At 39.5% G+C, this 16,893-nt stretch overlaps 1 protein-coding gene across 1 annotated transcript in view; it reads right to left on the bottom strand.

Moving 5' to 3' along the window:
- Positions 1-6,034: 6,034 nt before the first annotated feature.
- LOC136858792 (lachesin) overlaps positions 6,035-16,893 on the bottom strand; it is a 1,234,732-nt gene continuing 1,223,873 nt past the window's right edge. Inside the window, exon 11 of the mRNA XM_068225747.1 lies at positions 6,035-8,494. Within this exon, the coding sequence (XP_068081848.1) occupies positions 8,364-8,494 (131 nt within the window). The 3' untranslated portion in view covers positions 6,035-8,363. The remainder of the gene's footprint in view (positions 8,495-16,893) is intronic.

The following is a 16,893-nucleotide window of genomic DNA, read 5'->3' as shown; positions in this document are numbered from 1 at the left end:
ATAAAATTTTAATTTTTAACTACGTATGTTACTTCGTCCTGTCCAAAAGTACGACATAAGTCATAGAGAATACAATTTCCGATCATTTATGTCTTATTCTGTTTTACCGTACCGACCGTTAAAAGATGGTGGTGGTGATTATTGTTTTAAGAGGAAGTACAACTTGGCAACCATCATCTATATAACACTAATCAGAGAGGAAAAATGGAAGGAGTCTTACACTTCCAAAGAAAGGTCTCACTTTACATTTGATGCCGTAATATCACACAGAGTCGGAAGAAAACTAAATGTGAAGCCCTACAATATCGAAAGATCATAAAACTGGTCAACAGTAACATTAAATTGGCCATTGTTTGTTGTGATGTGCTTTGTGTCTTCTGCTGCCTCTCATCTCCGATATATGGGGTTACTGCTGCGTACCGAGTATAACCTCCTGTTGAATATTGGTGGCAAGTAGCTGGGGAGTTAGATAACTCTCTTCGTTAGCATTACATTCCTCTGGTTCATAAATTTTCTGACAACTAATCGTACGTAACACACAGTTTCATCGTAGTATTCCAGCTATTTGATCCCTACGCTGAGGCATTGATTGTAATAAGCAGTGTGCACACTTAACGAAATAAGGGGAGATGAGTGACGGCTGTCTGCGGCCTGGTAATTCAAGCTCCGGAACTTTGGACTGTTAAATCGGCAGTGTAGTACTGTTCGTTAAAAGTGAGAAAATGTGCGGTTTTTTCATTTGATCAAGTATTTATAAGGTAGCATTACTTTTAATCGCGACCTTCGTACTATCGCCATTGTAATGACCTTTGCTGACTTCAGGTGGGAAAACCACAAAGGAGGTCTTTCTGTGGACGTAAAAAGGCAGGCGGAGAGTGAGAGTCTGAAAAATGCCCAACTGGATTCTGACTGGCAGTAGACAAGTGAGCCTACCATCATAATGAAAACTCCCCAACTTGATTGTGACTGATAGTAGGCAACAATCTTCAATTGAGAAAAGACGTATGGTGACTCCTCGTCGCGTTTCTGGGGTAACGTTAAGAGCTATGCAATTTAATGCAATCTCGCAACATGTACACTACTTACGAGAATCCTGTATACACTGAAATATTCCGTAGCGAAGCACGGGTACATCAGCTAGTATATAATTATTAATAAGAGCTTTGTCTGAACATTGCTCAGAATTTAAAAAAGTATGGTATTTCTGGATCGGTTATGTCCACAGTAACAAGAAAATGCACTTTTTAATTTTCCGTCATTTCTGTTTGTCTGTCTCTCTATGTATGTATGTATGTATGTATGTATGTATGCATATATGTATGTATGCATGCATGTATGTACGTGCATCACGAGAAAATAGCTGAAGGGAATTTAATGAAATCGGTATGTGAAGTCGAGGAATAAGCCACTACAATCTAGGCTATAAATCATTTTATTCACGCTGAGTGAAATAGTAGTTTAGGGGAAGGCCTATCATGAAGTTCCCACACATTTATGTTATTAGAGGTCCTATCGATAAATGCTACATAACTAAAGTTATATAGAATCTGTCTTATACATTTTTACCTACCGGCTACGTAAACAGAGATATTCATGAATTTTTATGTTTATTACTAAGTCCATATCAACGCCGAGCCACGAGAGAATGGGTGAACAAAATTTGATGAAAATCGGTACTATCTGCGCACTTTTTAGTGATAGATTTACACCCTAGTGCTGAAGTGGTCGACTTCAGTTATCTTCGAGATTCGTATTGGCAACCTTTGAAACACAAACTAAGAATCGCTTATCATCGCTGTGCGACATCTGGCGTACACTTTAAGTACTCGTACTGTTGTTGTTTACACAGCAAAGCCAAACTATAGAATTCATGCTAGGAACACGTTTCGCAACGGGAAATGTTATATAGTATTATATATTGTGTGTGTGACACAGTTGTTTGCTTAAAATAATAAAGGTTTATAAAATTCATATCGATCGATCATATTATCGATTCAATTCAGATTTCATTTCCATTCAGTTGGCAGTATTAACGGAACCCTTCTTACTTCTCCAACGAGTACAAAAATCTATCACTAAAAAGTGCGCATACTATATGTAGAATCGGGGAATAAGAAACTACAGTCTAGGCTATAAATAATTTTATTCACCCTGGATAAAATGGTAGTTTAGGGGAAGGCACCTAAAATTTAATTTGTAAATACCTATGTTAATGGTCCTGTCGAAAAGTACTACATAACAAAAGTTATAGAGAATACAATTTCCGATCAATTATGCTTTATTCAGTTTTACCGTACCGACTATGATAAGAGTGGTATTTGAGAGTCGGGAGAAAACTAAATGTGAAGGCTTACAATATCGAAAGCTCATAAAATTGATCAATAATAACATTACATTGGCCATTGTTTGTTGTGACGTTCTTTGTCTTTTATGGTGCCACTCATCTCCAATAGATGGGGTTACTGCTGCGTACCGAGCATAACAGGCTGCCTAAATATTGGCGGGAAATAACAGGGGAATAAGATAACTTTCGTCTTTAGTATCCCATTCCTCTGGTGCATACATTTTCTGATACTGCTGGTACGTAACACACTGGTTCATCATAGCATTCCAGCTGTTTGATCCTCCCTCTGAGGTGTTGATTGGAATTAGCAGTGTACACTAAATGAAATGATGGTAGGGAGGAATGAAAACATTTAGTGGTAGTAGTAGCAGTAGTAGTACTAGAGGACTGTTGACGGCTGTCTGCGGCCTGGTCATTCCAGCTCTGGAACTTTAGACAGTTACATCGACAGCGTAGTACTATTTGTTAAATTGAGGAAATTTGTGGTTTTCCATTTGATCGAGTATTTCATATGAGGGCATTGCTTTTAATTGCGATATTCCTACTGACGTCATTGTAATGACCTATGTTGATTTCAGTTGGGGAAACTACTGAGACAGCCTTTATGAGGATGTAAAAAGCGCAGGCAGAGAGTGAGTGTTTGCCTTTATAATGAAAACTCCCCAACTTGATTGTGAACGATGGTGGGCAAGAGGTCCTACCATTACAATGAAAATTCCCTAACCCAGTCTTCACATGGGAAAAGACGTATGGTGGCTTCCCCGTGACGTTTCTGGGGTAACGTTAAGAGCTATGCAATTTAATACAGTCTTACTTACAACGTGTACACTACTTAACCTAGAATTCTGTATGCAGTGTAGAGTTCCGTAGCGAAGCACCCTAGCATACGATAAATAAATACTTCGTTACTAGGGAAACATGGACAGCAGATGAGCAATCATTTCATTGCATTTATACAACTGGAGAGACATGCTTCCCATCACTGTATTGTGCTACATAAGAGGCTTGTAGTGGTGTCTAAACAGCGCTCTATCCGCCAGTGTCTTGGAAAGTTTTAGCAATCCCACTGCTGGCGCCATTGCTACACTGGGGCTAAATGCTGGTAATTTCACGATCGAAAAGGCCTAAAGACATTAAATGACTTTTCATGGATTTTGTTTTGCCGTGTGCTATGCATTCCTATTCATTTTATGTAGTCGATTATTAATAAGTTTGTTACTTCACTGCAAAAACAACAGCCTGTTACTGCTGTGTACCGAATTGTTACTCGTTAGGTGAATGGTCAGCGTACTGGCCTTCGGTTCAGAGGGTCGCGGGTTCGATTCCCGGCCGGGTCGGGGATTTAAACCTTCATTGGTTAATTCCAATGGCTCGGGGGCTGGGTGTTTGTGCTGTTCCCAACATCCCTGCAACTCACACACCACACATAACACTATCCTCCACCACAATAACACGCAGTTATCTACACATGGCAGATGCCACCCACCCTCATTGTAGGGACTGCCGTACAAGGGCTGCACTCGGCTAGAAACAGCGGCACGAAATTATTATTATTATTATTATTATTATTATTATTATTATTATTATTATTATTATTATTATTATTATTATTATTATTATCTAATTGTTCAGTCGTTGCGACCTGGTTGTAAGATGAAAATTTATTTTCTTTTCCATCGCCTTCAGACTTATTGCCCCTCGAATCGGCACTCGAGGGTGAATATTCCTATGGCTGCAATTTGCCGCTGTATTCGTATGGTGATGGACGAAGTAGCTGCAGCGCAGCCAGTATAAGGAATGTTTTGCGGGCATAGGACATTGTAGGAGTCAACTCCTGTACTGTACTAACTGAAACAACGATTTTATTCACTGACGAGATGATACCTAAGCATTCAAAGAAGATAAAAATAGCAATCATCACTTCAATTTTAAGGAAATTTTAAACCAATTTGAATGCAGTTTTAATTTAATGAAGTAGTACAGCCCAGCGTCCGCCTCTGTGGTGTAGTGGTTAGCGTGATTAGCTGCCACCCCCGGAGGTCCGGGTTCGATTCCCGGCTCTGCCACAAAATTTTAAAAGTGGTACGAAGGCTGGAACGGGGTCCACTGAGCCTCGGGAGGTCAACTGAGTAGAGGTGAATTCGATTCCCACCGCAGCCATCCTGGAAGTGGTTTTCCGTGGTTTCCCACTTCTCCTCCAGGCAAATGCTGGGATGGTACTTAACTTAAGGCCACGGCCTTTTCCTTCCCTCTTTTTTGCCTGTCCCATCGAATCTTCCCATCCCTCCACAAGGCATAGCAGGTGAGGCCGCCTGGGCGAGGTACTGGTCATACTCCCCAGTTGTATCCCCCGACCCAGAGTCTGAAGCTTCAGGACACTGCCCTTGAGGCGGTAGAGGTGGGATCCCTCGCTGAGTCCGAGGGAAAAACCGACCCTGGAGGGAAAACAGATTAAGAAGAAGTAAAGCGCAGCGCACGCCATTGCTTACCACTTCTAAGTCACACGTGTTACATACGTGGATGTAATCAATTTTAAGGAGAGACGGAGAGACTATAAGCATTCATAAACTGTATGAACTGTATAAATGCTTCCTAGCTTGATTTATGAAGTTCAGAACATTTATATAGTTACTATATATAATAAAGATAAAATTATTGTTTTTCATACCTCTTCCTTAGAAAGACATATCCTTTGAAAAGACAACCTCACGATTATTTATTATATTGTATACATGGAATATGTCAAATAAACCTGTTCTATATTATTTTTACAATTTATAAAATCTCCAGAGAATCTGGGAATAAATTTTAGAATTTAAAAATTATGTATGGGTTAAATAAATTTCAATTGCAGTAAAAATAGGGATAAGGAAGATGATGTTGAGATTCTTTGCCGGCTTCTGCAATCAGTTTAAATTCTTCATCTGCAATGCTGACCTTTAAACACCATACTTAAGTCTTTATAATATTATTACTGTAAAATTGTCCTTTAAAACATGTTATGTTTTTAAATCTAACGTTACTGCCTTTTTGTTATGAGATGAATATTTTTCACAACAATATGCATCTATCATACGTTTATTATACTGTTTAATTTAATACTTCAAATTCAATTTGTTCGAAACTAAATCCTTCAATCCAATATTATGCGAAGAAAGATTCCTTTCCATTTTGTATTGTTTGTCAGTAAAATAACAGGTGTCGAAGTATCAAGCATTGATGTACAGCGATGTGTTAGCGATTTTATCCAGAGTGTTATACTTTGGAAATATTTTGCTGCAGTAAATTAAATCAGAATTTGCGTGTGAATAAAATATCGTTTATTTGATGGCATGAAAATAAATACATTGGCTACGTAATACACCAAGAGAAGGACTGCTTTGTTAAATAAAATTTTGTAACAATACTTACTCTTCTCTAGTAGATATTCACGAAATCCAGATGATCTCTGCGGGATGAAAATTGGATTAAAACAATTAAAAGCTGTGTAAGGGAAAATATAGGTATGCAAACTTAAAATCTCTGTAATAACATATCTGACAAATTCGTAAATAATGATACCAAAGTTTCTTCATTCTTATTTTTCGATTTCATAAGAGTGGAACAGTGGAGCTGATGTACTGTAAAGTAAGAGCATGAGGAAGGTTACTGGAAAAACAGGAATTCATTTAATCTGTATGTATACTTTATTTATTTCAAATGATTTTCATGTTTCCAGTTACATTTCAACATTTAGAAAATCGCTTATAGGTGCGCATTGTCTCTGAATATTACACTAAATGTTTCCAGTTTGCAATTGCTCCATTTATAGCTTGATTTACACTGATATTAGGAATTTTATGGTACAAAACCTTTGTTATTTGCTTGTTACCCAGGACGGTAGTACATTCATACCAGAGAAACTTGACTCAAATACGAAAGAAAAGTTTAATTAATATACACTAATTTAGATATATTATGAATATGTTGATGTACCAACAAATCAATAGGAGACATAATGCATACACTCACAAAATATTTCCATTTCACCAGATACCTCACAAGATACTATGAAAATAAGCGGAATTCCCATAAACAAACAATATCTTTGCAATGTCTATGGCAACAATATTTCCCAAACTTGGACTATAGAATCATTTCTTAGTACAATATATCTTCTAGATGTTATCAGTTATTACTTGACTCTTATTTCTTGGTTACATGTATATTCTGCAATAAGTATTTTAAAGCTTCACAGGGCAAGAAATCCTCTGCAAGGTTGTGATGTTTTCTGTAGCACATTTATTACCTCTGATGGAAACACAATTACAAATACGATACAGTATTTAATTGTGTTGGAATGTTTAACTTAGACATTGCAACGTATTTTCGATATACAATTATGTTTGTGCACTGTTTCTTCTTCCTTAATAAGCTATAAAATTGAACATCATCGATAGGTAGGAAATTATAATCCAAAGATCGATTATCCCAGTCCATTTTCTCAAATTGACGATTTCTAGGCATGCTCATTTTCCAATTTAATTCCAAATAATTTCCTTCCCGTATATTATCTTATATTTCTATCATATCACTCTTCATACCAAAGATGAAATTCGCTTCATTTGTACTTCTGTTTTAATATTATTTGCATTCGTAATGGTAAGGTCTTCATCTTTTATTTATCTGTATCGAATAAATGAAACAATTTTCATTCAAAAGTGGAAAGGTTCAGTTTTACTTAGGATGAGGTGGAATGTGTAAAATCATCAACAAGTTATAATATTTGCTTATACATAAAATAGAAGTAATTTATGTTGCAGATTATCTAGGTCTTGGAAGGAATGGAAAGTAACAGATTTCGCTTAACTTTATCTCCGCCTAAGAAGGATCGAGTGCCTACTTTTTCTCCAGAAATTCAACGTTTCTTAGGCAGACAAAACCCAGGGCAATGTATCTCTCTAGAAGTGAATGTCTTGATTCTAAATTTAGTTAAGGCTATGATGGACCTAATGAGGGAAAGTGAAACAAGATCTTAGATAAATGTAGCATAGCTTTGTGAAACTCGACCAAATTTCTTTTATACACAGTCTATTTTAAAATAAAGACAAATAGCACGTCTATTTGTTATCTATTCCATAGTTAGGCTCCTTGGTTAACAGATTAGCATGCTAGTCTATGGTCCAAGGGATCCCGGGGTCGATTCCCGATGGGTTGCGTATATGAACTTTATTGGATTTTCCTCTGGCTCGAGGACTGGGTCTTTTATTCCACACAAGGTAAGTTAAATGTCTACCCATGAATCAAGCGTTTAGAGGAGTAAAGGTAGTCACCACACAGAAGCACATCGGTGGATGTCTAAAGTGGTTGAGAACGGTCGTTTTGAGAAAAGGAGATTCATCGCTCAGAAACGCAATATGAATAGTAGTGAAAACGGTAAATTAGAGTACTCTAGAAATAAAAATAGTAAATGTACTGTACTATCTTTTGATTTGTACTCTTGGCACTAGATAGGTCTTTACTTCAAAATTATGAAAATGTTAATACAATATTTATATGAAGTAGGAGAGGTATAAAATGAATGGACAGAAAAGCATTGTGAAATAATTTTGTAACTTCCTTGTCAGTAAACAGCATTGAAAAATGTATGGTACTAAAGGAATGTGTAGTTAAGTAAAAGTAAAACTACAATTTTAAAATTTGTCTTTTAATGCTTGGTAAACTAATTAAAGTGCAGCTTTATTCAGGTAAGTTACTAGAACAATTTTCGAGACCAGTGGACATCCTTTAATTGAGAAATTAAATTACAACCAATGATAAGGTAAGAGTAATCATTTATTAGACACGATCTGATAGACCAAGACTGCAGTATTTCATCACCCAAGAAGAATTCATCCTGGAATGCCATATAGTGCTTATAGCAACGAAGGAAACGAAGTTGGCCGCACCACCTGATTAGTATCGTGGAGTAGCTACACAGTATTTTCACATTTTTACACCACGATCACCTTGCAGGAAATAGCACGTTAGCGTCCTGGAGTCAGTGGTAAGAAACGAAGACAGCTGCCACGAACAGCAGCTGAGGCAGCATTGCAGATGTCAGTGTAGTCGCGAGGCTACTCCTAGTATTGCTGTTCGGCCGTCCTCGAAGTTTCAGATCAGCAGCTCCAGCTGAAATGAAAGATGGAAATTATTTTCAATAGTTTTACTCAAGTGTCTCAAAAAAACAAAAAACAAAACAAAAAAAAAAAAGAGGTTTATGTGGGAAGTTAGGTGGAAATGTAGTAAGCAGTTTGGCCTATACTGACGACTTGGTCTTAATGGCAGACTGTGCCGAAAGCCTGCAGTCTAATATCTTGGAACTTGAAAATAGATGCAATGAGTATGGTATGAAAATTAGCCTCTCGAAGACTAAATTGATGTCAGTAGGTAAGAAATTCAACAGAATTGAATGTCATATTGGTGATACAAAGTTAGAACAGGTCGATAATTTCAAGTGTTTAGTTTGTGTGTTCTCCCAGGATGGTAATATAGTAAGTGAGATTGAATCAAGGTGTAGTAAAGCTAATGCAGTGAGCTCGCAGTTGCGATCAACAGTATTCTGTAAGAAGGAAGTCAGCTCCCAGACGAAATTATCTTTACATCGGTCTGTTTTCAGACCAACTTTGCTTTACGGGAGTGAAAGCTGGGTGGACTCAGAATATCTTAGTTATAAGTTAGAAGTAACAGACATGAAAGTAGCAAGAATGATTTCTGGTACAAACAGGGGGAACAATGGCAGCAGAGTACTTGGAATGAGAAGATAAAGGCTAATTTAGGAATGAACTCGATGGATGAAGGAAGCTGTACGCATAAACCGGCTTCGGTGGTGGGGTCATGTGAGGCGAATAGGTTACCTAGGAGAATAATGGACTCTGCTATGGAGGGTAAGAGAAGTAGAGGTAGACCAAGACGACGATAGACTCGGTTTCTAACGATTTAAAGATAAGAGGTATAGAACTAAATGAGGCCACAACACTAGTTGCAAATCGAGGATTGTGGTGACGTTTAGTAAATTCTCAGAGGCTTGCAGACTGAACGCTGAAAGGCTTAACAGTCTATAATTATAATGTATGATGTATGTTATGTGGGAAGATGAGGCGTTTCGGTAATGGCGATACTCTGTATACACATTCTGTAGAAGGTATTATTCCTTTAAACATTTCTTATAGACGTTGAGCATATAGGACATAGTGTTCGGACGTAATCCACGTCAGCTACCACAGATTAAAACAACAACAATAATAATAATAATAATAATAATAATAATAATCGTATGGCGTCAGCTACCGAGTGCAGGTACTTTGATTTGATTTGACGCCATTTAGCCTGCCTATATGCCAATTTTGAAGTTCCGCTTTATTCTTAGAGATAGTAGGTAATCAGAACTGTACTGCGTGACCTATGGCTGAATGTTAATTTTGTTGGATAGACACCAAATGTGTCAACAGAGATCGTTTAGATACCAACATAGAACGTCATACAACGCTGAATGAACTTCCCTGCACCATCCAAAAAAGTAATTATATCTGCAAGGTTTGAATCTACAATTTTGTGATCTGGAGACTGACACGTCATCACTGATCCACAGGAGCTTTTATTTCACGTGATCTCAATGATACGGGAGAATTAATAGCAACAGTAAACAATACCGTAATTTTTAAAGTATCTTAAACGGGTACGGATTACTGGAGGCGCCAGTATTTTGTCTCAGAGGAGATCATTAACTTCTGAGAAGCCTACGGCACCCAAAAATGCCACCATTTTTAACTGAAAAAACTCTCTACCCTAGGAATATAAGAATAACGACTAACCAGTAAACGGTATCTCAATTCCTTACACCGACTTTCTTCGTACTGTTCGGCAGAAAACGTACAGTCGATGGTCAACCGATTGGACCACTAAGGACCTCCATAGAGGATGGCACCACGCCGCTAGCTACTGTACCTACGATACCCAAGTAACCCTTGTTCGCTAATATCAAGCTCATCTAACAATACATCCTGGAGATAATGGGATCGAATCTCACTACTAACGCCTTTCATCCACAAGATTTACTCAACCATCACACAGTTTCTACAAGATTCAGACATAAAAACATGAGTTCCCAGTGGTCAGTTCTAATACGGCCGACTCATTGGCTGAACGGTCAGCGTACTGGCCTTCGGTTCAGAGGGTCCTGGGTTCGATTCCCGGCCGGGTCGGGGATTTTAACCTTAATTGGTTAATTCCAATGGCACTGGGGCTGGGTGTGTTGTCTTCATAATCATTTCATCCTCATCACGACGCGCAGGTCGCCTACGGGAGTCAAATAGAAAGACCTGCACCTGGCGAGCCGAACCCGTCCTGGAATATCCCGGCACTAAAGGCCATACGACATTTCATTTCAGTTCCAATACAACACAAATTAATACAGATATAGTGTGTGACAGTGCTTCCTTACAACAGCTTGATTTTTTTATTCAATTAGTGGTATCTCCACAGGTGTATTGGCGTCTCCGAAGACCGTAAAAGTAGTTAGTGGGACGTAAAACAAATAACATTAATTATCCACAGTGTGTATCTAGTTACAGTTCCATATACAAATACGGTCATACATTTTAATGTTGTACAATTTGCTATAAGCGTGCTGTATGGTCGATCGACCAAGAGCAAAGACTGAAAGGAAACATATTAAATATGCGACAGAGCAAATTATTACAAATGAATTAACTGGCCTAAAATTCGACTTGAACAAAGACTTTCTTGAGTAATCTTTTCCTATAGGGCTCTCTGCATTTACGCCAATCTAAAGTAGTTTTAGAGTCTTACTTCAAGCTCCGATGCACCTAAGGTATCCGCATTTCAGTAATTACAATTAACCACACTACAGAATTTCTGCAGTAAAATAGTTTATCATACGGTTTTCACGCACCGGCATATGGCAGGTGATGTTCTAGGCTCCTAATGTGAGTTAACAACAATAGAGTTATTATCGTTGTTATCGTAAGGTTGAATCTTAGCTCGCTAACACAATGTAAATGACTCCTTCCTGGGCTGGCATTTCACGATGTTCCTTGTTGTTAACAGCACATTGTTCCTCTATCCAATCCGGCTGGAGCGAAATAATGGTAGCCGTCTCGCATGTTACTGCAGGATGCCTCCAATTTAGTTGCCATGGACTGGGCGACGGCGCAGAAGAGTTTAACAAGCAGATTGTCGGCTTATGAGAAGATAGGCCCCCGAGTGTCGTTAAGTGGGCAATCACTATGCAGAGACGAGGCTCACCAAAGATCATAACTCAGCTATTAAAGGGGAAGAACGATGTCTAGATTTCTTAGGAAAAATCCTCTGGGTTGTTGGTTGTAACAAGAATTACCCATAATGCTATATTCGTGAACCAGTCTATCTTTGAGAAAGACGATCGGAAAATAAAGTCAATAATAATAATAATAATAATAATAATAATAATAATAATAATAATAATAATAATAATAATGATAATAATAATACCCGAGTGGGGATTTACCGGTTACCTCCATCGGGGAAGCTCGCTGGCTCTGCCGCCAGCAGAGTCAGAGGGTAGTAGGGAAATAAAATACCACCGTGAAAAAAAACTGGTCCCTTGCCAGGGTTACGGCGAAGACTGGTAAATGACCAGAAGCCAGAAAACATCTTGAGGCAACCTCTAGAGCTAACAACCCTAATTGTAAAAGGATGGGTACCTGTCCAAAGCAAAGTCAAGTCAAAAAGCATGGTGACACAACATTTCGAGAAACATACCCCAGGGGGTAAATCTTCGGATAAATCCCTCGTCGTGAACGCCACGGCGCACGAGTCTCTTTCGGATTCTGGGGGAGACTCGACATCATGCAAGAGACGAGTCGGAGCGTCTCGGTGTACCCCGAAGGGTCAAAAACTCAGGCCAAAATCTAAAACCTTTCTAGCAACTTTTAACATAAATTCACTTACACAAACTGGCAAGCTCAAAACCCTCACCAAAGCTCTTCACGAAAATCAGATATCCATAATGGCCCTACAGGAAACAAGGCACCCAGATCAAGAGATTTTTGAATCCGAAGGCTACTGATTTTTCAAGAGCAAAGCGCAAAGAAGGATCTTCAATGGAGCTGTGATGCTTGGAACCGCGTTTGCTGCTAGAACCAAGATCCTTAAATCGGTTGCAAATTTCGAACCTGTGAATGACAGATTGTCTATACTCACAATTAAATGCGCGAACAAAACCTATGCCCTAGTTAACGCACATGCTCCTACAAACGATAAGAACAAGTCTGATCCAGACGAAGTTGATAATTTCTAGGACCTACTGGATGAAAAATTAAACAAAATCCCCAAACACCATGTCAAGCTTCTTTTAGGTGACTTCAATGCCCAACTAGGTCGTGAACAGAAGTACAAGGAAGTTATAGGAAATTACCCTGCTCACAAAAGAACCAATCCCAACGGCAAAAGACTGGTGTCCATTTGCGAAAATCACAACCTGCAGGTCATGTCGCACTTTCGCCATCTACCCAGAAAGCAAATGACTTGGCGTTCTCCCGTCCAAGCTCTCGGAGAGTTACAAATTGATCATGTTGCAATCTCCTGGAGAAACAGCCCTGAGATTATGAATGTCAAGGTAAAGAAAGGCATCAATGTGGCCTCAGATCATTATATGTCTCTTATCAAATTCAAACCAATTCCCGCAAACACAAGGAAGACAACCAAACAGATCACACGCTTCGACAATGATAAACTTCGGCAAAGTATTGAGGAGTTCCAGGAGAAGGCTAGACCAAATGACTGTGTCTTTAACAACGTCAAAAGTCTCCTTATTGAGGCCGCCAAAGACGTTGCAGAATTCAAGAGAAGCAAAAAGCATGCCTGGTGGAATAGTACCTGCGAATCAGTGCTCCAATAAAGACTCAAAGCGTGGAAACAGTACTACTCTACGAAATCAGAAAATGATTGGGAAACCTACAAAACCCAACGTGCCCAAGCAGCTAGGGTGTTCAGAACTGAGAAACGTAAATACGAAAAATCTCTCATTTAAAAGAAAGAACAAAACGTTAGGAAGAATGAAAGCAGAGAGTACTACAGAGCCTTCAAACGCAAACTCACTGGCTATAAACCACCATCTCTATGCTTTGAGCGAAAGGACGGCACACTGGCGACGTCAAATGAAGAAAATTGCAGCATTCTGGCAGATTACTTCAAGAATTTACTTAATTGCTCTAAACCGCAAAGCGCCATTGAGACCAAGGAACCCTTACTCAGGCACCCAGATTCCAGACCACCCGACAGAGATGAAATCAAGCGCCACATTGCCCGTCTCAAAAATAACAAAGCGCCGGGGGAAGGCTCAGTAGTAGCAGAACTATGGAAATATGCCCCAGAGGAATCACTTGATATCTTGCAAAAGCAAATAGAAGAAATTTGGAACAAGGAGACTCTACCCGAAGATTGGAAAATAGCTTTGATCCATCCATTACACAAAAAAGGCAGCGTGAAGAACATCAACAACTACAGAGGAATATCTTTGCTACCCGTGACTTACAAAATTCTATCACTTGCCATCCTGGAGCGTTTGGAAGCACAAGTCGAACATTAAATAAGTGAATACCAAGGAGGGTTCAGAAAAGGCCGCTCAACAGCTGAACAGATCCAAAATCTGAAAACGATCATCAGATATTGTACACTAAGGTCCAAGCAGTATGTGTCTGTCTTTGTGGACTTTAAGAAAGCATACGACTCCATTGACCGGGAAGTCCTGCTAAACATCTTAAATGAATTTGGAGTTGATTTGAAACTGCTGGCATTAATTAGAGCCACACTGACCGATACAAAATCCAAGGTGAAGTTCCACGGATGTCTCTCGCATTCCTTTGACATCAAAACAGGAGTCCGACAAGGTGATGGGCTATCCCCGATACTCTTCAACTGTGTTCTTGAAAAGATCATCAGAACCTGGCGGGTGAGATTACAGGAAACCAACTACAGTCCATTGAGAATAGGAACCAAATCCAAGGGGATCGCAACAGACTGCTTAGCATTTGCCGATGATATTGCTGTTCTCTCAAACGACATAGAAACCGCTAGAGCTCAAGTTGAAATTTTAAAGGAAATTGCCGAACAAACTGGTTTGCAGATATCGTTTGAGAAAACAGAAGTAATGACTAACATCAAAGAGGCTCCACTAAAACTCCATACAAAATACGGGGACATCACCCGAGTAGACAAATTGAAATACCTGGGTGAGATCATCATGAAAAATGGACTGGACAAAGAAGCACTTCAGGAGCGAGTACGCAAACTGGAAATAGCCTACCAAACATCCCGCATAATCTACAACAAAAATGCCTTTCCCAAAACACCAAGATACGTCACTATGAAACAGTTCTGAAGTCAGTAGTTCTATATGCAGCCGAAACCCTGTCTCTAAATGCCAACAAAGGACTCCTTGAAGAACTGGAGAAAAGAGAACGCAAAATTGTGAGAGGAATCTTGGAATCAAAGTACAGAAATGAAATCCATCAACAGAGATCCAACAAGGAAGTCTACAGCAAAATAGAGAAAATTACCGACACAATCAGAAAAAGACGGGCACGATTTTACGGTCATCTGAAAAGAATGGACGGAAGAAAGTTAACTAAAGAAATCTTTCACTTTTTTGATTCAAACCCTGAAACCACAATTCCCTGGTTTAGAAATACCAAAGAAGACCTGCAAATGCTACATATCTCAGCTGAAGACGCCCTTAACAGAGATCTCTTCCGCAAGAAAATATTGACGAACGGGCTAAACCGAGACGAGCAACCGAAGAGAAGACACGGTGCCCCTTGGACAGAGGAGCGTAAGCAGGCCCACTCACAAAGAATGAGGGAAATTTGGGCTCTAAAGAAGGCCATGTTCAGTGTCAAATGCAACAAGACTCAACGTGGTCCTTGATAGCCCCAGCGAATTATATATTATAATAATAATAATAATAATAATAATAATAATAATAATAATAATAATAATAATAATAATGAAAATGAAAATTCACAGCCTGTTTCCAGTCATTTGACCGGGTCAGGAATGGAATGAATGAAGCCCCCTTCTAGCGGCGAGTATGGAAATTGTGCCGGCTGCCGAAGCCTGTCGCACTCCTCTGGGGCAATGATTAATGAATGATTAATGAAATGAAATGATATTGGAGAGTGTTGCTGGAATGAAAGATGACTGGGGAAATCGGAGTACCTGGGTAAAAACCTGCCCCGTTTCCGCTTTGACCAGCACAAATCTCACATGGAGTGACTGGGATTTGAACCATGAACCCAGCGGTGAGATGTCGGCGCCCTGCCGCCTGAGCAACTGAGGCTGCAATAATAATAATAATAATAATAATAATAATAATAATAGCATACTTCCAGCTACCATGTTTAATAATTTTATCTGACCCTTTTATTTTTGCAAGTTGTTTAACGTCGCACCGACACAGGCTCGTCTTATGGCGACGATGGGACCGGAAGGAGCTAGGAGTGGGAAGGAAGCGGCCGTGGCCTTAAGTAAGGTACAGCCCTAGCATTTGCCTGGTGTGAAACTGGGAAACCACGGAAAACCATCTTCAGAGCTGCCGACAGCAGGGTTTGAATCCACTATCTCCCGAATACTGGATGCTGGCCGCAATTAAACGACTGCAGCTATCGAGCTCGGTGACCCTATTTAAGTTGCCAGTGTGCCAGTTTCGATGATGGCAGAGAACCCTCGGGTCTAATGATAATTTTGCTGATTTTTACGTCCCACTAACTAGTTTTACCGTTCCCGGATACGCCGAGGTGTCGGCACTTTGCCCTGTAGAAGTTCTTTTACGTGCTGGTAAACCTCTGAGTCGGGCATATTTGAGCACATTCTAATGACACCGGCGTAAGCTGGAATCGAACTCGCTAACTTGGGCTCAGGTCAGCTATCGTCTGAGCCAGTCAGCAAGGTGACCCCTTCCCATCAGAGGTTTATCGGGCGAGTAATTGCCGAGTTTTAATTCACTTTGTCGGGTAAGCACTGAACATGTCTCCACAAATATTTGAAATAACAACATCATATAAAGTGAATGACGAGGAAACTCCTTTCCATCCACCAAGAAACCGACTGTCTCTACTAAATTTGAACCCAGAGATCGGATACCGGAACTTTACCACTGATCCGCAATGTGAGTTAAAATAAAGATGATGATTGTCTTAGTGGCTTTTATAGTTTTAAGGGTAAAACATATGATTATTAAAAGGAAACATAGGTTAGCACTGGGAAGGTCGGAGATCCGAGTTTCAAATTCTGATGTTGATTCGACTATGAGTGGAACACAGTATTTACATAGTTTGACCATAAAACAAATCATTCTAAAACAGTAATGTTGCCAATACCCAGTGAATTGGCCATGCGGTTAGGTTCGTATAGCTGTGAGCCTACATTCAGGAGATGTTGGTTCGAATTCTACTGTCAGTAACCCAGAAGGTGGTTCTCTGTGGTATTCCATTTTTTTTTTTTTTTTTGCTAGTTGCTTTCACGTCGCACCA

This window comes from Anabrus simplex, chromosome 1, assembly GCF_040414725.1.
Source record: "Anabrus simplex isolate iqAnaSimp1 chromosome 1, ASM4041472v1, whole genome shotgun sequence".
Classification (NCBI taxonomy): domain Eukaryota; kingdom Metazoa; phylum Arthropoda; class Insecta; order Orthoptera; family Tettigoniidae; genus Anabrus; species Anabrus simplex.
The sequence above is the reverse complement of the archived record's forward strand: the minus strand, read 5'-3'. Positions and strand labels throughout refer to the sequence as shown.